Raw genomic sequence first — 24063 nt, forward strand, 5'->3', positions numbered from 1 at the left:
TAATGTTTTTGGTCACAACGGTGGCTTTTCTCGGTAACTTGCTGACGTTAGTGGTGGCTCTACGATCGCCCAGGCTACGAACAATTCCGAACAAATTCATCGTATCACTGGCACTATCAGATATGTTAATGGTTATGCCGGCAATCCCTTTGAATACATCAGTTTTGATAAGAAGTGAATGGTCTTTCGATCATGCAATGTGTCAATTCAAAGGATATCTTGGTAATGCCGTTGCCTTCGCCTCATCTGAAACCCTAGCGCTGGTGTCACTCGACAGATTTTACCATATCGTGAAACCGAACGATTACCGACGACTTTTCACAGCGCGGAGGACTTCATTAATGTTATTAGCCGCGTGGATGATTGCCTTCTTGGCTCAGTTGCCTTATGTTGCTACCGGGCATACATACAGCTTTCATCCTGGAAAAACATATTGTAACCAAGACGGCAAAGAACCATTTTTTATAACTTTGATTTTGATTTTTGGAGGTATCACTATGAGTGTTTTATCTTACTGCAGTTTTAGGATATTTCTGACGGTGCGCGCGCATAAAAACTCTAGCGGAGTCCATACCAGAGCAAATGTGGAAGAAATAAAAGTTTCCAGAATTCTCCTGGTCATGGTACTCGCGAATGTCATCTGTTTCGTGCCTGGTATAGTTATAGAAACCCTTGACTTTGTTAGAAATGGCTCTAATCAACCAAGACAGGTGTACTTGTTATATTCAATTACGGCGACCATGTCAAGTTCTATCAACCCAATTATTTATGGAGCCTGAACAGAAATTTCAGACAGGAATACAAACGTTTGCTTTGCCTTGATAGTGTGGAACAGATTATACCCGTCAGAACTGAAGGGCAAGCAAGGGGTGTTACCGTTAATCAAATGAGGATTTCATTGGGAAGAACCAATCAAAGTCCGGAAATAACCCCGGTTGAAAATTGAATGAAGGTGATGAGTTTCGATGTGTGGTGCTGCGTCGGTGGAGTGTGTTACAAGATAATTTAGTTTTGTCAACTGAGTTTATAGTGGGTTAATTTACTAATAATAGTGTTAATGGTGTAAAGAGTCACTAAAGCAGCCGTTGAGAGCGTTAGTTCTTTGTCAGAGCAAATGACTGTTGAAAGTCAAAACCCAAACTATTGAAGTTTTTCACGCGTTTTGATGATCCAAGAAGTTTCAAAACAAAGGAATGACCTACTTTAAATTATGATTTCAGAAAAATCGATGAAAATTAAAAAAAATTTAAAAATTACAAATTCAATTTATTATTGGCATCCATGAGCCAGCCATGGTTCCATGGGGTGGTGAGGGGAGAGACCCGTGGGAAGAATTTATTCGAGGGGGATGGGATATCTCCAAAAAGGTTCACTTTACCGGAACTCATCAGGAGTATTACTCTCCCTTCTCCCCCCTCCTCCCCCCCTTCCGCTGAATGGGATGTCAGTTCATCGCAGAGCTAACACCCGGTATTTCGTAAGGTTTCCGTGAAAGTTTCTTGCTATACCTCCCCATTCAAATGGTTTTCTGATTAAACTGAGGAGAACGTAGCACGTGCCGTAGGTCAAAACTCACTAAGTTAACTCAACTCACAAAATCCCTTGGGAAGCAACAACTTAAAATTTCGACCAGCATTTAACTGCAGGTCGAGTACTTTATAATCGCTGCAAATTTGTGAGAACCCCGCGTCAAGAAACTATTTATTTTTCCAGAGCTGTTATTGTTCTACTTTTGAGTTGGAAAGTACAGGTTTGCACCAAAATACTCACTGGCCTCCCTCGACCCTGAAATCGCCTTAATGATCCCCTTGGAAACATTTCGGGAATGTTGAGGGTCTCCACGGGAAAAAACTTCACTGCACTGTTTCAGTGGGGCCAGTCATTAACAGCTTATTGCCTTAGAACACGACGCAGCGAGCAATCCAGGGCTCGAGTTGACATTTTTCATGTGAACGTATGCAAACGGGAGAGGAACGTCTCTTATCCTTTGTGATCCCCTGGCTATGTCCGCGTGGAGACGCAACGAATATGCCGAAGACCGCGGAAACTGAGCTCAGTGGGAACACTGGGAACGATAATACTTTTTGCGAAGATTACACGGAATAAATTTTAGATATGTATTTTAAAAGCTCCGCTGACCCACTAGCCAGCGGTATCTGCTTCCTACATCCTTCGTAAAACACATCTGTTAGTCCTGCGAATCTGTGTTGCAAACACCTAATGTTATTGTTGTTTTACCAAATCGAAATCACAGATGTCTTGGTCTGCTCCAGAGGATTGGTCTCGCTGGGATCCAGATAAACTTATGGTTTGTCCTTACGACGAAGTACACAGAATAAAAGCGAAGAGGTTTCAACACCATCTTATGAAGTGCAGGCGGAATCATCCCGATAAAGACTTTGTTAACTGTCCTTTCAACGCAAAACATGTCATGCTGAGGCATGAACTTAGGCATCATGTAACCCGGTGTCCCGACAGAGTAAGTGGAATTAGCAAATTGACGTTGCGATTTGTATACATTTTTTTTTTTTTTTTTTTTTTGCTTGAGCTCTCAACCAGCTGACGAATAACCCTTTGCACGCTATAACAACATGATCAGTTTGCACATTCTCCACACGGTTCTTCATACATTTCTTAAGGTACGGACCGGGAGAATTTTTTAAACAATCAATCTTGAGCTTCTTTAATTGATGATCGTTTACTATGTTCTCATGACCCAAATGGTTGATACAGTGATAATTTTGTAAGGAGAAATAAGATGCAGAATTACAAGCCGCCGTTCCAAACTGTAGTCCTAGTCAGTTTTGACTATGAATAATACCAAATTGACGGATAGATTTTCAAATTTTAAGTACTTAACCTTTGTTTTCTGAAATACATGAAGAAATAACTAAATAACAGTAATTGACATTGATAAAAAACAAAGAAAATAAAAATTGAATGACAAAATGACAGTAAGAACATACCAGATGGTTACGATACCTGTGCAAAACGACGTAGAGACACTCATAGAAAAATTCTGACTCATGAGTAATTATTTTAATATGATAATACTGCATTAATACCACAAGATTGGAATCTAGGAAACTGCTGAAAGGCATCAAAACAGTGGGTCTTAATATCTCTAATCAGCTTGTGCTGTATAAGTGGTAAAGGGAAGCAAAGCTTGTGAACAGTAAAAGCACAAAAATTGGAAGGGAAGGAATTGTAGCCTTCCAGGAAAGAATGAAGAAATCCTTATCATGGTTTTTACAACACTATTTAACAGCTTTTTAGGTGATTATATTTTGGGGTCAAAATGCCAATCTTTTGATTGGATAAAGCATTCATCCTTTTTCATTTGAGAGAAATAAAAACCAAAACTTTTTTTTTAGGGTATGGACACTCTTTCATTTCAAGGTAACATGAATGAAAGTTTTCATCTCTATGAACCAGTTAACTATCATTTTGAATTTGCAATACTTCTAAAACATGATGTAAATAAAGATATACAAGCAGCACCAAAACTCAACTCCCAAACACCACCCAAAGAACCCCCCCTCCCTTATAAATTGCCAAATAGATGTGTCAAACAACCTAATATTATTTTTTTCAACTTTTAGTCTGCCATTGAGCAATATAATTATAAAGGTAAGGGATGAATTTTGTTTTAACTATTTTCATTTTCATAGGAAATGCTCTCTATTCAATTCTTAAAATTCTTTCAGCATTTGATGTGGGCCAGAACATTATTTTCTTTCAATGCCTGTAGTGTTGTACCTTGCAAAGCCTTTAAAATAGCTCCCAATTCTTAGCTTTGTTCCAGAAAGACAGGATTTGTTATCAGTCTGTTCAGTCTGTACTCTGGGTGAAGAGGTCTGGCTACCAGACTTGGCCAGGTCACTAAGTTTTGTTCTTGGGCATCGAAGACATGCTACTTTTACAGTGGCTCTTCATCCAGGAGAATAGAAGGGGGGGGGGGAAGGGATGGCACAGGGGTGAAAGTGCTCTCCTCACACACGTGTGTTCTGGGCTCGATTCCCGAACCTTGTGTCACATGTGGGTTTAATTTGTTGTTGGTTCTCGTCCTTACTTTGAGGGTTTTTTTCTGGGTCCTCTGGTTTTCCTCCCTCCCCAAAAACCAACATCCCAAATTCCAATTTGATGATCTGGAAACAGTGGACAAGAAGAGCCACCGAGTGGAATTTCCACTGCTAAATTTCCTATTTTCCTATTCTTAAATGGGTATTGTTCTCATGGAAATTTGACAAATTATGCATACAGGGTAAACAGCAATAGACTGGCCTCCCATTCTGGGGAAGTAGTAACACTTGCTGCTGTTTATTGCTTCAGAAACTGGAATAAGCAGCAGCTGAATTAGCCTGCCTGCAGGCATTAGTGTGTGTATTCACGTCAGTGCCAGATTCAGCACAGCGATCATGTGGTTGCCATTTTGGATGAGTGAAAAATTTGGGACGAGTGACAGAGCAAGGAAGAGGGAGAATGGGAGAAGAAGGGTTTTTGGGTTATGCTCTCCTTTCCTCCTCCCCCTGGCTAAATTGTGTCACTGGTGACAAATTTCCCACCCATCCAATATGGCGACCAAATATTTGTTGCACTGAATCTGGCACTCAAAAACACAATCTACTGCCTGGAAGCAGGCTACACAGACTAGGCTACCAGGCTGAGTACAGACTCTACCTTACAGATCTAAGCTATGTTTCTTTTTATGAACAGAGTGTTGGAAAAGTAAAAGAGTTGCAAATATATATCATTATGCTGATTTGTCTGTAACTTGTAGGAAGTGAAAAGGACAAAGAGGGTTTCTACTTCAAAGGAAACACTTCAGTTCCAAGTTACCACAAGACAGAAGACTTACAGTTACCATCTGAAAGCTGGGATAATCAGGGTAATTACTACATCTGTCAATCTTATAATTAGTGAATTCTCTGAAGTGCACCGAATTCATGGAGATTTAACTACACAATTACAGTTTAGTCTCATTAGTCAACCCTATCATGTTTAAAGTCCCTATTCACCCTCAGAGGTTTATAATTATATATTTCGATTCTTTGCATTATCAGGATTAATCTCAAAAAAATTTTTTTGGATTGATTAAATATTTCCCGAGATATGCCGCCTCAAAGTTCGTCCTTTGGCCACGCCCTTTTGATTTGGCCAGGCTAAGTTAATACTGGTAACGAAAAGTCCCTAGCAATGTCACAGCAAGAACATCTTTCGATCAATGTGCCTACATTCACTTGAATATGCCTTTAGATGAATCTGGTGTATTTGAGCAACCAGCGACCACCCAACGAGTCGGCATTTTCACATCATTTTACAGCAATAGACACATGTTCTTATACAAGAAGTTAACATTTGTTCTTGCTGTGACATCACTCGGCCCAGTAATTCTCTCCCAGCCAAGTCAATAGGGCGTGGCCAAAAGAGTAACTTTGAGGCGGCATATCTCGGGAAATATTTAAGCAATCGCAAAAATTTCTTTTTTAAATTAATCCTAATAATGCAAAGAATCGAAATATATATAAACCTCTGAGGGTGAATAGGGATTTTAAATAAACCGTATGAAATGAGATGAGATGAGAACTGGAACACTACCCACCAATGGTCATTGTTGCATAAAGAGAGAGCATCATCAAAAAATACCAAGCAATTATTTTGAAGAAGGCTTGCTCCCAACATTATGGCTTTGCAGCACAGTTGTCAGTAGTACCCAATTAGTACCAAGGCAGCACAAGTTTGAATCTTGTCAAAACCTGAATCTTTTTCAGGCTTCTTTTATGCAATTTCCCTAATTGCTGCTCTCTCGAATATGTTACTGTATAATTAGTGTATTAATAAGTACATTTTAAGATAATTTTTATTGTATAATGTTTTATTACAGTAACTTACTGTATAATTAGTGTATTAATAAGTACATTTTAAGCTAATGTTTATTGTATAACTATACTGTGTCACCAATTAGCACCTCGCTAGTCAGGAGCTAGATCCCTAACAGACACATAAATAAAGTTTCATCATCATCATCATCATCATCATCATCATCATTTCTTAACCTTTTTACCTTAATGTGCTTAATAATGAATCTTCAATATGATTTTGCTGATTATTTCTTGATGCACTTATGCAGTTGCTACTGGTAAACATTTAAACACCCCTCTTCCCTCCTCTTAGGCTTCCCCCCCCCCCCTTCCTGGGGGCAACACTAGTGAATAGGTTCAGTGTTTTGAAAGTATGTCAAATTATCAAAGTGCAAGTCCATGTGTACAGCTGATGACTTCGTCTCTGCTCATCATCTGCGGACTAAATAATGTGTTGACTCTGTAGACCTCTGTAGGGAGAAGGTAAATGTTACTTTGTGAATCACCTATGAGAATTAAGAGTTGATAAACAACAGTTTATTATGACTTGTTTCTTTAGAATTTCTAGAAGAAGATAATTTTCAACAGTTTCACGGAGGCGATAGTATCCTTCCCGGGCAGGAATCGTTTCAATCGTCTGATTCGACAGCAGTCACTGATATTCAAAGGTTTGTACCTTTGTAGGTTGTAAACCATCTAGCTCCCAAGATCTGATTGTTAATTCTCGCATCTATCTACTACATATTTCCCAGTAAATTAGTAGCAAGAATGTGGTGTTAGATCAAGATAACAACTTTACCCGATAAATTTGAGTATTCTCGTTACCTTTTTGCTGGGTAATATATGGATAATATAGGGAGAAGTTTCGTTTTAATCACGTCAGGGATTTAAAGGGTTAAGTGACAAGCGTTCTTTGTGCTCCGACAGTTTTCCAGCGATGTTGACAGCGTCCTGTGTGAGATACACTCTGAGAAGAATGGTAAATATTGAGCTGAACGCAGCGAACACTTTTCAAAAGCGAGAGAAATAGTGTGGAATAAACTGAGAAACCCTGTGATGAAAGTTAAAAACCGCTGTCTCCTCTGTGTATGATTTTGTTCCTTCTTTTTTATTCTTATAAGCTGGATAAAGTCATTTCTGTTTATTTTAGGTTAAGTCCAGAGGAACGAGAGAAATTCAAGCAACGAATGAGAAGAGAAGCGTTATTGAGAAGTGCAAGGTAACACTCCGAAAAACACTATGCCTGTTCTTTTTTTTTTTTTTTTTTTTTTCGAAAAGATGAGGAAGCCTGCGGAACAGATGTCATTTTTAGGCATTTTCAGTAGAACAGAGGCAACCATAAGGCGAACGCGAAATGCGAGTTACTCTAGATAGTACGAAGGGAGGACTAGAAAAAATTGATTACCAATGTGGGGAGGGGAGGGGAAGTCATAAGAATAAAACGGAGCCTAAGAGAGGGATAAGGTAAATTTTATTCTGACATAATCAAAGGTGCAAGGCCCACACCCTCTCCTCTCCTTTCTTTCGATGTTTGCCCTCCCATCCCCCTTCCCCCTTGGTACAAATTTCTCTCTCTCCCCAGCCTTCCGCCTCTGTAAAAATCAAAGGTGGCAGCTATGATTTTCACCAAGAAGCCACTGGGTGGTGCACTAGCTAGAACCCACTGGGTTTGGCACTAGCTAGAACCCACTGGGTGTGGCACCGAAATTACCCTGCTCACGCTCAGGTGCGTGGGACCGTATAGACCTTGCGTGACCGAAGCGTTACATCGAATTTGTTGATAGGTTCGTGACGGAAATACAGAATTATGATAGGTGATGTTAGGTGATTTGGGTTCATTGATTGTGAGATCGGAGGTTCTAATGATAAGAAGGAAAATAAAATTGTGTACATCAAACCAGTGTGATTGTTGGTCGTTTGTATCGTATTAAATATATTAACCAGTAGTTTCACTAGCAACCTTTGTGGCTTCCCTTGGTGTTGATGTATGGGATTCCATGAAAATGGGTTCCCACTCCACTGATGAGCAAACTCGTGATCAGTGGGTGAAAAAGGAACAAAGCGTATGCAAGGGTGGGAATGAGTGTGTAAAATGAACATAAAAGGAAAATAAAATTGTGTTCATCAAACCAGTGTGATTGTTGGTCGCGAGATCGTTTACGACAGACCTACTGAAATTTATTGATTCTTTTCTTTATTTCTTTTTTATAGTTCTACAGTGCAGTTGCCATCATCAATGTACAATTCTTCCCAAGGATTTAGCTCGCAAGGAGGATATCGTGGACAGCGTAGTTCGGCCTCAGACAGTCCCATCTTTCGTCGCTGTGTCGAACAAAGCGTGATTCCTAGTTCTTCTCAACAACGGGTTTTTCACGATTCGGATTTGCTTCGGAGAGATCCTCTGGTAACCAGTGTTACAACAGCAAAGAACCCAATATTCCAACACTGTCTTGATAATATGAAAGCGGAATCTCGATCCCCTCGTGAAAATTCAGTGTTCTGCAATGAATCAAATGAATCAAATGAACAGTATTCAAGAGAGCTAGCTCGTGATGATGGGAATATTACAAGACCATACGTCGTGAATGAAAGGTTTTCCTCACAAGACACAAGCAAAACCTCATCTTCATCGCTTACAAATGCGAGCAAAGGACTTGGTAACGAAATGCAAACTAGACTTAAGCTCGTTTCAAACGAAAGACCAGAAGTTGCCGTAATGTATAATATTCGTGGACAGCCGACCTCACCCAACTCCACAGGCGTGAGTTCTCCACATTTGGCTGGAGTCGGTAGGGCCAGACTCCATGCGGAAGCTCGAAGGAAAAATTTTGGCGGTGTCACTTTCAGTCCTTCAAAGACATCAGGTATTGGTGTTTTGTTGCTATTTACACTGAACATAAAGCATTTACACGAAGTCACAATTGCTATGCTTGAAAATATGTTACCAAAATATGTTACCAAGCAATCACGACCTGATCACATGGGTTCCACTCTCAACCAATCAGATGCTAAACTTGTAAACTAATCACGAGTTGGTCGCCTGCGTTTTCTCGCTCTTTAGACGCTCTAGACGTTTTTTTGTATTATACACTTTTGTGTTTGTTTCGCTTGATTTTTAATAATTTTGAAATGGAGGATTAACGAGCACGAGCAGACATTATGATAGCTATGACTTTAGTTAGGGAATACCACTTAAAACTGATAGAGATCTGTCGAGGGTGAAAGGTCACCAGAGTACGCCAAATCGACTTCAGGCTAACCCATACGTACCAGTTTACTTACAGCTTGAATTGAAGTTTGGTTTTTTATGTTTTAAATTGCCTAAACGAATTCGCGCGGGTTTATCTTTCCGAGAAATTGAGAATACCGGTGCCATCCATTCTTTGTTAGTCACATACAGTCGGAGGCGAAACGCGAAACGCTACAAGATGCTTTCCTTTGCGTTGCTCACTAGCTTTTGTCGAAGATTATGAAAAATAGTAAAATTGACAAAACATTCTTTGTTATCTCTTCAAGGAATTGGGGTGGCCGGCACTCCTTCGACTGGAAGGGGCAGGGGCATGTTAAGCCTCATGTAATCGTCATCATAAAGTCCACTTATCGGTGAGATGGCTTGAGCTGCGAAAGAGACGTGATTCTCTGTACGTGGTGGAAAAATAAAAGGAACAAATATTTACACGTTTATATTTCAGTTAAGATGATAGACACAGTTCCAGTTTCAAAAGTGATTAATTTATTTTTCGACGGATATGCTACTCGAACCCTCCCGTGGGTTGCAGGACGAGGGTCCCGGGGTTCCACCCCTTCTTTTGATACTGATACTGTGGACGTGACACTCCAAAAAGCTAAAAGCGTGTGTTACCGCACGTAAATACGTGACACGTAATAAACTGGAGACGGAAGTCAACTTAAAGACGATGGCGGTTAATTAAAGATCTGTCTGGTTCGCGCTTCAAAAATTTGCGGCTGAAGCGAAAAATTTGTTTGGTTTTTCTTTCTTTTTTTTTTTTTTTTTTTTGCTTAATATATTTAAAAAAATTCATCGACGCTTCTGAATCCACTCGTTGTTGTATTGATCTGGTGTTATTTCAAGTTTATCCTTAAAGTTTAATCCAAGAGATTACTTGGAACGCCCCCAACGTACTTGAATTCTGAACTTTGAGTATCAGCTGATACTGTAAAGTTTGTTATCAAAAAGTGTTTAATAAATCGAGAAAATAATTTGAGTTGTAAACAAACGCGATGAAAAAGCTGTTATCAGTGTTGTTTTGATGCTGGCTTTTCCGTAATTTTAAACTAGTAATCCATTCCTTGTGGAATAAAAACAATTGAAACCTTTGCATTTACATATGAATATTCAAAACACCTGTATAAGGGTATGGGGTAATGCAGCGCTGCTTTTGTATGTCACGTGTTGTTTTAAAGCGTTTTTCAATGCCATGAACGGAAAAAAGAAAAGTGGTCTTCTTCGGCGGATGAATAATTTCATTTCTCCCCGTTGCGCGCCCTCGAGATTATCAACCAATGTGATCTATATTTAAACGCGGAACATGCTGTTCACGTTGCGGATATGGTTCGACTGGACTTTGGTCGTGCATCATCTCGTTTTCACGTGTCGATTTTGAACTGACAATGTATATTATAACAGTCAAACACAGCTTGCTTGATTAGTCCTATCAAACGTTCTTCGTCTTCTTCAACATCTCAGAATATTTTCCCAAGAACACCGTAATTTCAAAGTAATTGGATCTCTGAAGGAATGGTTTCGCTGTCTATTATTATGTGTCGAGCGTGGGACCTTTACGTGATGAATGCAGCCCTAAGCGGTTGGGTTTTGTCGAAAATTAACACTTACAACTCCAGTTTGTTATGTGTTTGGGTCATATTCCTTTGTGATATGGTTTACATCTTAGACGCGCTGGCCAGGACTAGTAAGACTTCTATGACCTCTGGTAGGTGGGCGTCCTTCGCGTTAAATGGTTTACCAAGAACAGCTTTAGCGAATTTATCGGCTGTTGTCAAAGTGGTAACATTTGTCCCATACCATGTTTTAGTTATTTTGGAACTAGACGGTTGTAGTGTCTATCTGGTGGTATGCGTTCTTCGAGTAGCTCGACTCCTACTTTCGGGAAGATTATATGTTTCTTTTGCCTGGACGCTTTCAAACGTGGCAGAATACAAAGCAGCTCTGGTTCCTTGCCGGTCTAAGAGCCTTACTGCGAGAAAAACCTGTGGAAAAACACGCAAGGAATACGCAGAGGAATACTTTGTAGAAAGGACAGTTGACGCATCGCCCTTCTTGCGGCACATCAAAAAACTTATTGCCACAGAAATGGACAGAGACTTCTAGTAAAAAAAAGAACACTATAGATCTTTATTTTCTTCGTCTTACCCCTAGCAGATGTCGCCTGATATTGCGGAGGTTAAGAGCGGTTCATTGTCGAAAGTTTAATCCCATTTCTATCTCATTTCAAAAAGTATCATATACAGAATTTTTCACTTTCTCGATAGAGAGCCGTAAATTCTTTTGGAAATAGGGCTGATGGAAACATAAGAATATTCTGCCATCGCTCCTCACAAATTTCTTCTTTAAAGTACCTAGACTTTTAAAATTTGCGGAATTATTTGGCAGCCCAAATAAAACTTTGTGAGCCTTGAAAAAATCATTGAATGACTACAGATATTGAATTGTAAATTAGTTTTGGATGATTTAATATTGATCAGTCACTAAAGTGATCTATTTTTTTTAACATTTTTAGCATTCATTTGTGCTATGAAGCACAAATTTCACTGTTTACAAAGCCTTTGATCTGAAAGGCTAAATTCTAATGTATGCAAATTCTACGTTGCGATATTAGTGTCCACCTGTTTATCATTATTAGCTTCCTGTGGAACTCCATGCACAGGTTACCCAATATCGCGAGCTTGAATTTCAAAATATTTCAAAAGAAAAATGTCTGTTCGTGAATTTCACAATCTTATTTAAGGATTTAAAACTCCAAATAAAATTAAAGAAGTTCGTTTATTGGCCTGAGTAATTTTTCTCTATCTATCGTTTTTCTTTCTTTGTTTGTTTTTTTTTTTTTTTGGTTTCTTATTTAATCTAAACGAATGAGTCTTGAGGTAGAGAGGGCGTTGTGTGTTCCTCGCAAAATTTTTGCCAAGGTGTTAAATGTCTACACAGTTATGATGAGCAAGTTTCTTAATTATTATGTGACCATTGCCCACTTTCGTAAGGTGAAAGTCACCCAAGGTCATCAGGGTTAGTTAACACTTGATGATAGCTGGCTCTGGTTTTATTGTGAAGTGACGGTGAACAGCCTCCAGATTACAACTCAGCTGTTATGAAGGTCAAGGTCAGAAACTTGTGAGGTAAACTTCACGGTCCACTTCACACACTTTTATTCAATTTTTCCGATTATCAAAAATATTACATTGGCTGACCCGCTAAAGCTAGTATAAGAGGGTCAGTATTTTAAGACTAAGAATACTCGCTATATCCCCTAACTACCTAGATTAAACCGGATTCAGTGTTGGAGAATTCTGACAATTGAACAAATTTTGCTATCGAGACCGACCGACCGGTGACCGATTCCGAGAACACCTTCTCGACGCAGAAAGGAATGACAAGGACGCATCAAAACCTGTCGCTAGACACTTAAATCTACCTAATCATTCTAAGCAATATATGGCAATCTGCGGTATTTCCATACGTTTAGGTAGCACGAAAGCCGCAAAACTCTCGAACAAAAGTTCAATCTTCCAAATCGGCACTCTTAATCCCAGAGGTATCAACGAACGCTTTTCATTCTAATAAGTTATTCGGGTTTTTCTCGTCGCCATGCCCACACCAATAGCGTGGCTTCACTTTCTGCATAGAAACCCACACACAACTCACAATTCCTCCATTCGCTCTGACGAATGGCTAACGCTCGAAACGTCAGCTTTTTAACTCTTTACGGTGGCCAATTTACAATTTCAACTTGGTTGATATTACCAAATTATCGAGAAATAATTCTAAAAGGATATCATGAAATGATAGCTCAGATATTACATTATTTACTATTGTTATAACTGCTTCAATTTTTGTTGTAAACTTTCTTCGTTTGCGAGCGATTTCTAGGCCACAGTAAAATGAAATAAGAACCTCTGGTTGTTCTGTCTACTTTGGCTTTGTTGCGAACAAAAGGAACTGACAACAATAGAATTTAGACGACATGTACAGATAACAAGTTTTCTATTAGAAATGCAGCAAATTGACACGTGCATCGATCTTGTGTGCCCTCCCAAACTAAATTCTTCCAGATATCGTCCCCATGCCCTAAATGTTATGCAGTCGCTCTGACGAAGGTCTAATGTTCGAAATGTCAGCATCAGAAGCTCCTTTAATTAAGACGGTGGCCAATTTACAGCCGGCTCATTTGCGATAACTGACCAAATTATCAGGTAATACCCCCACCGACGCAGCAACACGTACAGTTTTTTTAGATACTTGCTCCCTTTATGCCATAAAGGGCTTTCATCAAGTGTATTTGATAACATTTTTCGTCTTGCATTAGTCGAAATAAACGCAATAGAATGCATACGTCAAAGCAAAGTTTCTTTAAACCTCGAACCAACATAGACCAACAAATGCTTCCATCTCAGGCAGGACATTTCTCATTATTTAAAAGACCTTAAAACATTCTCTTTTGCCAAAGAAGTGAAACGTTATTGCTGTCAAAATAACACCGTAAGAAACTTCACGAGAAACTCTAATACCTTTGTTACGTAGTCTGGTAGAAATACTATATTACCTAACACTTAATCTTTGTTAAAAAAAAAAAAAAAAAAAACCAATTCAGCGGGTAGGGGCTGGCTCGAAAAATTCACAGTTTCTCTAGCCTCTACACTCCAGTAATAATCAAACTATGCTTTTATTATTTCTCAGTAATACATCTTTTTGCATGCATGGTTATCATTTGCAAGTTCTTGTTGTCCTACGGGTTAAGTGACACCAAACAGACAAAAGTTTTAGGGGGGCAACTGTTTCAAGTGTTGCTCATTGGAAGAAACTTTTACACAGAGAGACTCAGTAACACGCCTTTTTTTAATCTTTCACTAATATTTTTAATCAAGCCAAGAGCTCAATTCAAGTAATCTAAGAAAACTGCGAAATCGATTGCATGCGGCCAAATAAGGGTGATGACAATGGCTCATAACAATTAACAATGCAACAGCAACAAAGCGGCGGTGCACCAAGTTTTTTTTGTTTAAAAGGAGACGATGCATCCGGATTTAAAAACAGCGAAAAAAATTCGATAGGTTTGGGATAGTGAAAACATACAGAAAACACGCCTCTCTGGTGTAATAACGCAAACTTTTGCTCGGAATTGAGCAAAATGAATTAATTAACAGATTTCTCCCGATCAGAATAAATGGTTAAGCAAGACACAAATTATTCGCAGAGAATATAGTGCGGGACCTTCTTTGCGGAGAGTTACGAGAATATCTCTGTCTAAAGTAGAAGTTGATGTATCGCGAGGAAAGCAAGATTTAATAGGCGAGTATTGCAATGCAAACCCAATTTGTCTTTGTCTTGACTATATCGAACACGATGACGCGTTTGCACTTTTCTGTATTCAGTTTTTTGAATGATGAAGGTTTCTTTTCTCACACGACCAGAAATGCTGCAGAGTTGCTTAATTCTTTTCGTACAGATTTTAAAAACCCGCTTGGAAAAGCATGGTTGCATAACCTGCTTGAGCGTTTGGATGGCTATGTAGTTTTACATCAAGTAGTCTGAGCAGGCAGCGATTTGCAGCAGTCCCTTGAGCTTCAGAAAAAAAATTCTGAAACAAAGTGAATCCTCCCCTATCAGATTCCTTTTTCTCTTTCGTTTTTTAGGGTAGGGACGGTTTTAACACAGCCTGCGAAGGGTCGAAACAGAAAGACGGCGTGGATTAAAAATACGGACATATAGTTGAGACGAAACATACTTTTGGGATCACTGGCTTAGTCACTGGCTTAGTGTCCCTCTCTGAGAAAGTGTTCCCGAAGTCAAAAGTGGTAGCCAACCGATTTGGCTGAAACTTGGCACAAAAGTTGAGTGCGATAAGATATTTCAAAATTCACTTTGGCTCACTTCTCTGACCGTTTGTTTTGGAGTTTCAGGAGGGGTCCCATTTGTGGCCTATAGAGCACCAAAAATTCATCGTTCTAGGTGGCATTTTGAAAGTGCTACAAAACTCCATTGGCAAGTTGTGCTGCCAAATGAATTTGACCATGGACTCTACTATAGTGGAGCTTTTACTTCATAAATGTAACTTTGTTCTCAAGCGATTATACAGGGAGGGGCCAAGGGCTAAAGTTAGGTCAAATTTGAGGTCAAAATCACTACCTAAAATTGCCATTTTTCAAAAAACCATAACATTCACCTGCCATCCTGCATAACTTTCATACCAAATCTAGTATGTACTTTAGTGACCTATTTATCAAAATCACTTGAGAAAAATTTGGCTTGTTAAGCTTGGTTTGCTAAGCTTTTGGCACAAACTCTCCATGCCTCTCTAAGGCCAAGCAAAATGGAATTTTGAGCATAATAACATGGTATAAACAGACCAAAGTCTTGACATAAAGCCTTTATTTTGTGTTTGGTGAGGGAAAATGAAACATTAAAGCCAAATCAATGTCATTATCTAGAAATACCTCGACTCATAGCTTGTTATTACTCTAAGAAGGCCTCTGATCACACTGCAAACACCTAGCGGTTTAGCAAAATAAAGGTAATATTTTTCCCATGAAAACCTTGTACCCATCATAGAGCAACGTGAATGATGATGTTCGGACCTAGACATGGCAATGTTTTTCAAAAGATGATTGAATTTTCTCTGATCTATGTTTCTTAAGCCATATTTCCATACATATTTTACTCCAAGCATACAAAGTCTCTATATGAATGAATGAATGAATGAATTACTTATTTATATTGCGCCCTTTCTATACAATATTCAAAGGTGCAGTACCCCCCATCAATTTGACAGACAATACACAAAGATAGACCACAACACCGGGCACTACGTGCCCTACTCTTTTCGAACAGTGTGTGGGTTCTTTAACGTCCCACAAATTTTTTATCACATACAAGGGCTTTTGAGACGGGACCTCCATTTATCGTCCCTATCCGAGAAGACTAGAAAGTCTAACCATTTGCAGATATTATTACAAAGGCAGCACTTTCTTCTCAGTTATTTAAAGACCCTGAGTGTTGGTCCGGCCGGATTTGAACTCACGAACTCCCGCACAACAGTCCGGCGCTCCACCAAATGAGCTAACCGGGAGGCGGTTATGTTCTGTCAGGCCGTTTTTTTAATTGAAAATAAAGTGACCTTAACCCGGCCTTAACCATTAAGCTCAGAATAAAACGATCGTTAAAAGATGATCTACGCCTGACCTTTGAATAGACTGTGAATAGCTCTCGCAAATACCCATCACTTAGTGAGCATTGTACTGATGCCATCATGCGTATTTACAAGAGCTAGCGAGGTTATCAAAAGTTAACCATAGAACTTCTGTTAACGGTAATTTTCAGTTAAGTTCACTTCGATCATATTGCATCAAAAAAATGGGCCTGACGAAATATAGAGACTTTGCATGCTTGTGAGTATAGTATGTATGGAGATATGACCTGAAAAATATAAATCAGAGGAAATTCAAGCATCTTTAATTTAAAAAAAAATTGTCACATCTAGATCAGAACAGCATCATTTGTGTTCTATGACGAGTATTAAGTTTTTAAAAAGAAGAAAAATCACCTTTATTTTGCTAAACCGCTGGGTGTTTGTAGAGCCAATTAGAGGCCCTCTTCAGTTGGAGTAATTGTAAACTATGAGACGAGGTATTTCTAGATAATGACATTGATTTGGCTTTAATGTTTCATTTTCATTCACTAAATACAAAATAAAGGCTTTATGTCAAGACTTTGGTCTGTTTATAGCATGAATTATGCTCAAAAGGTCCATTTTGATTGGCCTTCAGGGAGGGGTATGGAGAGTTTGTGCCAAAAGCTTAGCAAACCTAATAATAAGCCAAATTTTTCTCAACTGATTTTGATAAATGGGTGACTAAAGTACAAACTAGATTTGGTATGATAGTTATGCAAGAGGGCAGGTGAATGTTATGGTTTTTTTAAAAATGGCAATTTTGGGTAGTGATTTTGACCTCAAATTTGACCTAACTTTAGCCCCTGGCCCCTCCCTGTCTAATCGCTTGAGAACAAAGTTACATTTATGAAGTAAAAGCTCCACTATAGCAGAGTCCATGGTCAAATTCATTTGGCAGCACAACTTACCAATGGAGTTTTCTAGCACTTTCAAAATGCCACCTAGAAGGATGAATTTTTGGTGCTTCATTGGTCACAAATGAGACCACCCCCCCCCCGAAACTCCAGAACAAATAGCCAGAGAAGTGAGCCGAAGTAGCTTTTGAAATATCTCATCACACTCAACTTTTGTGCCAAGTTTCAGCCAAATCGGTTGACTACCACTGTCTAATCGCTTGAGAACAAATTTACATTTATGAAGTAAAAGCTCCACTATAGCAGAGTCCATGGTCAAATTCATTTGGCAGCACAACTTACCAATGGAGTTTTCTAGCACTTTCAAAATGCCACCTAGAAGGATGAATTTTTGGTGCTCCATTGGTCACAAATGAGACCCCCCCCCCGAAACTCCAGAACAAATAGCCAGAGAAGTGAGCCGAAGTAGCTTTTGAAATATCTTATCACACTCAACTTTTGTGCCAAGTTTCAGCCAAATCGGTTGACTACCACTGTCTAATCGCTTGAGAACAAAGTTACATTTATGAAGTAAAAGCTCCACTATAGCAGAGTCCATGGTCAAATTCATTTGGCAGCACAACTTACCAATGGAGTTTTCTAGCACTTTCAAAATGCCACCTAGAAGGATGAATTTTTGGTGCTCCATTGGTCACAAATGAGACCCCCCCCCCGAAACTCCAGAACAAATAGCCAGAGAAGTGAGCCGAAGTGGCTTTTGAAATATCTTATCACACTCAACTTTTGTGCCAAGTTTCAGCCAAATCGGTTGACTACCACTTTTGGCTCCTGGAACACCTACTCAGACAGGGACACTTAATTCTGAAGAGTTTTATTTTTATTCAACCATGACAACAGACTTACTCGAAAAAAATTTATCTATACAGGTAAATAAACCTGCTTTTATAACATAACATCAGTATCCACTTCCTTCATATTCTTCCCTACACTCTACACCACTCCTTTGGTACTGACAAGGAGAAATTCCTTTAGCGGCAATCAAAGCTTCTTTAAATTGGCGATCATTTTCCTAATAGGCCATTTTACAGTTGTGTACTTAGTCGCCAAGCCTTTGATTCAGAGTGAGGCTAAAGATGACCTTGTTGTGATAGCGACCTGTATCTAGTTAGCATGATAACAAAGTGATTTACATTTGAAAGGCAGCAAGGTTTGTATCATAACAAGGTCATCTCTAGCCTCACTCCCGTTCAAAGGCTTGGCAACCAAGCACACAACTGTAAAATGGACTATTCCAATGATCCTAATGAATGACTAAGCAGCATTACTGTAAGGAGAAATTAGATGCTGGTCACTCTTAGGGTTAAGTGGATTAGTCAATCGATAAAATACGGCAAGGCAAAGCGAATCATATGCACACTGACCTTGATTCGTAACCGGAGAAGGAAAGATGCGATCTTTTCCTCTCAGGATTGCTGCTTTGCTCTTACAAAAAAAAACAGCTTCTGTTGGCCTAATATCAACCAGGCTTAATTGAAAAGACCATTTGTCTCGATAAATAAAGCATAAAAAGTAGAAGACCTTGATTCTCAACAGGAGGAGGAAGGTGCGATCTTTTCCTCTCAGGATTGCTGCTTTGCTCTTACAAAAAAAAAAAAAAAACAGCTTCTGTTGGCCTTATATCAACCAGGCTTCATTAAAAAGAGCATTTGTTTCGATAAATAAAGTATAAAAGTAAAAGATCTTGACTCTCAACAGCAGGAGGAAAGATGCGATCTTTTCCTCTCAGGATTGCTGCCTTGCTTCTACAAAAAACGAGCTTCTGTTGGCCTTATATCAACCATGCAGGCTTCACTGAAAAGGCCATTTGTCTCGATCCATAAAGTATAAAAAGTAGAAGACCTTGATTATCAACGGGAGGAGGAAAGATGAGATCTTTTCCTCTCAGGATTGCTGCTTTGCTTCTACAAAAAACGACCTTCTGTTTGCCTTATGTCAACCAGGCTTCATCGAAAAGGCCATTTGTCTCGATCTGTAAAGTATAAAAAGTAGAAGACTTTGATTCTCAACGGGAGGAGGAAAGATGTAATCTTTTCCTCTCAGCCTTGCTGCTTTGCACCTACAAAGGCGAACTTCTGTTATCGAAATTGAACAGGCAAATTTTCTCGATCCCTAACGCACAAAAAGTAGAAGATACATAAATTTTATAGTATTCAACTAACATACATTGACCATACAAGCTTCGTCGCAACGTATTTAAACGGATAGATTTTTTATCCCATGTTTACGGCGTTTAGAACAATTTTCGAGTATCGAAAGTAATCAGGAATTTCTTTAGTTTTGCTTTACTTCGCACTGTGATTGGTTTCGAAAACTCGCGTCATTATATTTCCTCAACCAATCAGATGTAACTAATCCCAACTTGATCATCCGCGCTTTTCCGCGCTTCAAATACAAGCAGGTTGCAAATGTCACCATTCGACTTTCAATTGAAACCTTCTATGCTAGTTTCGCTTTAAAATCTAAATGGTTTTTGGTCAAGAACTTCTTTCCCACATTCTCTCTAATGTTTCAGTTAAATTTTACGGCATTAAAATTAAAAGGTACTCATGTTGGAAATGTAGTGATTTAACTTATATGTCTGGAAACTTAGACATTTGCCTAACACTGAACAATTAAATTGAACTTTGTTCGTTTAGAAAGGCCAAATGGAGACATCTTTCAAAGGTTTTTCAGTTCGCGATCACATGCATCGATTGTGATCGGCATACTGAACAGAATCGGCCAAGATACACTAACTTGTGTCATTTACTGAGACATGGATAAACCAAAAATAAAACCACTCATGTCTGTGCTGAATAAATTAAATTTCAGACGTAACACTGACATGGCAAGTGTTTTTAAGATTCTGTGGGACCTCTTTGTCTTCTCTTCTATAACAACAGGTTGGTTTTTCTCAAAGATCAACAAATTCAACAGAAGTTTACTTTGTGCCTGGATGGTTTGCATGTGCGACTTTGTTTATAACATGGATGTTCTGGCGAGAGGTAGCAAACATGCTCGTCGTCTTTGGAACGTTCTTGGAAAAGTGTCACTACTGTATGTGCTACAGGTTTGCACGGTCGTGCCGCTGATCTTGGTGAGCTGTATTCCTTATCACGCTCTAGTCGTGCTGGAACTCGATATTTCTGGCCAGGTTTATCTACTCCTGTGTGCGCTTCGAGTTGGGCGACTTTTGATTAGTGTCAGAGTCTATTTGCCTTCAATGGTCAGCTTCTTATGCAAGAAACTGCGAGAAGCCCGCAAGAAAAAAAAGCCTGAGAAAACTTTTGGACGCAATGGCATGGAAACCGATGGAGGGATTGGTCGTAGTAATATAATTAACTTACGAAGGTTACGTAACAACCAGTATAAAACTTTTGTCCGTCAGCGTCACAAGATGATTTTCTGAACGCTCGAAACATTTCTCGTCCATTTCAATTCATTATTGACTGAAAACAATGTTTGGTTGGCTTAGAAGCTTTGACGTTTGACTGCAATGAAGTGAAACGCCAGAAGACTCTACAGTTTTAAAAGGTGTTACGCTGTCTTTGATCAGAAATCTTGAGAACTGTTCCATCGACGAGAAGACTAATGTCTTATTAAGTTACATCATTGCAATTTTTCTCTGTCTCAAAGTCCTTGCTCTGAGCTTTGAGTGCGAAGAATGGACGTATAAAAGAGATGTAAGATTATGTAACTTAGGGTTTTAATCCACGAGGTCGTTCAAAGGACAACCGACCATCCCTATTCAAACTGCACTGCAGTGCTTCTCACACGAAAATCGGAGCCTTACTATTTGTGACGTGCGTTTTCACAATTTAGTGATAGTCACAGCCTTTCACTCCGATGACTCGCTTTTCACTTCGACAGGGGGTGCGAACAGAAAAGGATTGCGTTATCAATCATTTATTTCGTTGGTCATTTCTTTTTTCCATTTGATGTTTCAGCGCTCCTCCCTTCTAGAACTAGTAACCCGAGCTTAGTTGCACGCGCCCTTATCACATTTGTCTCAGCGTGCCAGATTGGTTCCACAAGCGTTCTTTTGGTCACGTCTCCGGGTCTCAGACAGTTACCGAATAGCAAGAACGGGAAGTTTTTAGAGTTAGAGCTGACGCAAATAGTTATTACTTGCGAGTATAGGCCCTTTGAAAACCAAGCGGTAGTCACCCTCATCGTTCGACGTGATGATGCTTACAAATTTATGTATTCTGTTTTGCAAACTGACACGGGTAGAAACTTGTACGTGATATTAAAAGTTGGTCAGTTTTACCTCAGCCCATAAACGCCACAGCGCTGTGTTACAATACAAGTTACTGTAAGTTTCCCGCAGATAAATATTTCTTTCTTATGTTTATATATACCAATGTTGAACATTTTACGAGGAGGAATAAAATGAATCTTCCCATAAGATGGCAAATTCCGAGGATTTTTATTTAAAAACCTGTAAATAGAAACGAACTTGGATGACCGGAGGTCATTTAGAAAGATGACCTAATTCGAAAGTACGGGTACGGAGTCTAATATTTCTACTGCATGTTTCCTTTGGTAAGAATCGAGTTAAACCGGTTTTAACAATCTCTAATTATAAATGTTTTGGAGTCAAACGAGATAAATCAAACCCGGTTGTAAATATATCTGTTCACTTCTGATAGGGTTACATATCATACAATGAACAAAAATTTGTCAAAGTGAATTATGTATTTTCGTAAAATATTTTTATGAACGTTTATTTATGTGGAAAAATTTACCAGAATTCAACACATAAACGTGCTCTCTCATCGCCTGTAAGCGATTCCCCTTTATACTCTATTTGTGCGTTCCCTCACGAAAAGAGCCTCGTTACGTAAGCGAGTCAGAAATAACCCGCATCGATCTAGTTTTCTGGGGTAAACTAAACTTTACTTGTGAGAGAGGGTCGTAGTTATGGTAGACCTTTATTGTTTTTCAATGCCTTCACAACTATATGAATGAGATCGAGATTTACGAGTGCCTGGAGTCCGTTCATTTTTATTTCCCAATAACTTTGACGGGCACGAAAACGAGCATACTCGAATCACATGAGTGCCTCGTTCGCACGCACCCCGCCGTCATTTCGCAAACCGAATGACTCCCGCCTTAGAAAGCGGGTTTTCCTGAGATTTCGGCATCAGCGTTTTTTCTTGGCCAATGCAAGGAGAAATTAATGCAGTCAACATTGACGCATTCTGAAGTTGTTTTGGTTAAGTCGGCGATCTTCAGAGGTCACTGATTTTTGAAACGCCGGAAATTCAATGAGAGACATTTTTACGGTTTTCGAGTAGTGCAAAAAAAAAATTGATGTAATCGTAAACTTGATGTTACCTTGGAACTAAAGCGACGCAACTGCCATTGAGACCAAACTGAGTTAATTTCCTTTAAAGAAGATTTCTCAAAGGATATGAACAGAAGTCCGTTCAACTCGGGAGCGAAAAAATTAATTAATTAATTCAAGTTAATTTCCTTTAAAGAAGATTTCTCAAAGGATATGAAAAGAAGTTCGTTCAACTCGGGAGCGAAAAAATTAAACTTGACACAGTTAGTGGTCGTTGATGGGAAGCCAAGAAACCCGGTTAATGTTTCAAATCACAAAAAGAAAAAAAACGGAGTAAGCTAAAGTCAGTTAGCTGAATTTTGAACAATAACTGCATCGTCAAATTCGTCAGACTGTCGATTGCAAAACCCAAGGAATACTAAAGCATATTACGTTTTAACTAAACGTTTATACAGTAGAAATTATTTTCTACTAGTTAATAGCCGAAATAACTCACTGTAGGAAGAAATGTCAATGGAAAATTCGTTATTCACTTGCCATCTCCCTTGGAATCGCAAAATTTTTTCAAGTTCTATTATCAACATTAAGTAATGAATACGGCGGTCCCTTTAAATAAATGTACTAACAGTTTCTTATCAGAACAATAACATCAGGCAAATTGTGACGAAGGGCATAACATTTTAAAAAAATTGAGATAGAGAGAAAGATGTTTTTTCGTCTTGTTACGAGCGTGGGAGAAGAAAACATTCTAGATCCCCACTAGGATCCGAACCTCAGACCTTCGAATTCCGCTCTCCGATGCTCTACGACTGCGCCAGACTCCAGGCCAGGGTGAGCAAGGCCCATTACGAAGTTCATTTAAAAAATTGTTAGCTGTTCCGCTAAGTTTCAGGAAAAGTATATCAATGAAAGAAAAAAAAACATACACTAATGCTTTAACAAGGACACCAACGTATATAAGAGTGCAAGGCAACTTCTAACGCGAATGTAAAAGAGTGCAAGGTAACACGACATAGGGCCTTCTAACGTGAAGCGACCCAGGCCTCTCTCGTTTATTCACTCGATGTCAGTCCGCTACCGTGATCACGCCGTTTCACTAATTGCACGCCTGGAAAAGGTTAAATGCGCGAGTGTGGATGCAGCAGGATGTGGCCTCCGTTGAAACGGGAGTGTTGCGTGACCACCCGGCGAAAGAGGAAAGGAACAGCTGCGAAGGAGACTAGAGTGGATGGTGTCCGACTTCGACTGTCACGCATAACACAGTGCAATGTTCAAGGTCCAGTTTTCCGAGTCATCAACTAAAAGAGTTGTCGCGTGACTCCAACAGATACCAGATGTTTTGAGCAATGTTCCCGACTGCACGCGCTTGTGAGCGCAGTCAAATCACGAAACAATTCCTGAATACATCATTAACGCAAAATGCGCGCGCCATTTTTTCAAGTAAACAGCTCTTTGTCGCTGAATTTTGTTAATTTAACCCAACGAAAACAACAGTATTCTCTTCGCATTTATCACTATGACCGCGTTTGCTTCAATTGTATCCGGTCTGTGGGACTTCTACGTCACCAACGCTATTCTAGCCGGCTGGTGTGTCGCAA

The 24063-nt window shown here is 39.3% G+C and overlaps 1 protein-coding gene and 1 long non-coding RNA gene across 3 annotated transcripts; one reads left to right on the top strand and one right to left on the bottom strand.

Moving 5' to 3' along the window:
- The first annotated feature begins 2151 nt into the window (after window positions 1–2151).
- LOC111344465 (uncharacterized) lies at window positions 2152–11886 on the top strand. Of its 2 annotated transcripts, XM_088749022.1 has the most exons (7): window positions 2152–2479; window positions 3603–3630; window positions 4781–4888; window positions 6421–6529; window positions 7012–7080; window positions 8073–8725; window positions 9378–11886. In XM_088749022.1, the coding sequence occupies exons 1-7, from the start codon at window positions 2255–2257 to the stop codon at window positions 9437–9439; spliced, it is 1254 nt and encodes a 417-aa protein (XP_088605148.1). In that variant the 5' UTR covers window positions 2152–2254; the 3' UTR covers window positions 9440–11886. The 2 variants fall into 2 exon arrangements, with proteins under 2 accessions (XP_088605148.1, XP_088605147.1); XM_088749021.1 differs by lacking the exon at window positions 9378–11886 and having other exon boundaries at window positions 8073–9332.
- LOC148737225 (uncharacterized) lies at window positions 7108–8746 on the bottom strand. The gene is made up of 2 exons (XR_015996735.1): window positions 8609–8746; window positions 7108–8360 (listed from the first exon to the last, which is right to left on the bottom strand). It is a non-coding gene; the product is annotated as an uncharacterized LOC148737225 (long non-coding RNA).
- Window positions 11887–24063: the final 12177 nt, after the last annotated feature.

This window comes from Stylophora pistillata, chromosome 2 (genome assembly GCF_964205215.1).
Source record: "Stylophora pistillata chromosome 2, jaStyPist1.2, whole genome shotgun sequence".
NCBI classification, from domain to species: Eukaryota; Metazoa; Cnidaria; class Anthozoa; order Scleractinia; family Pocilloporidae; genus Stylophora; species Stylophora pistillata.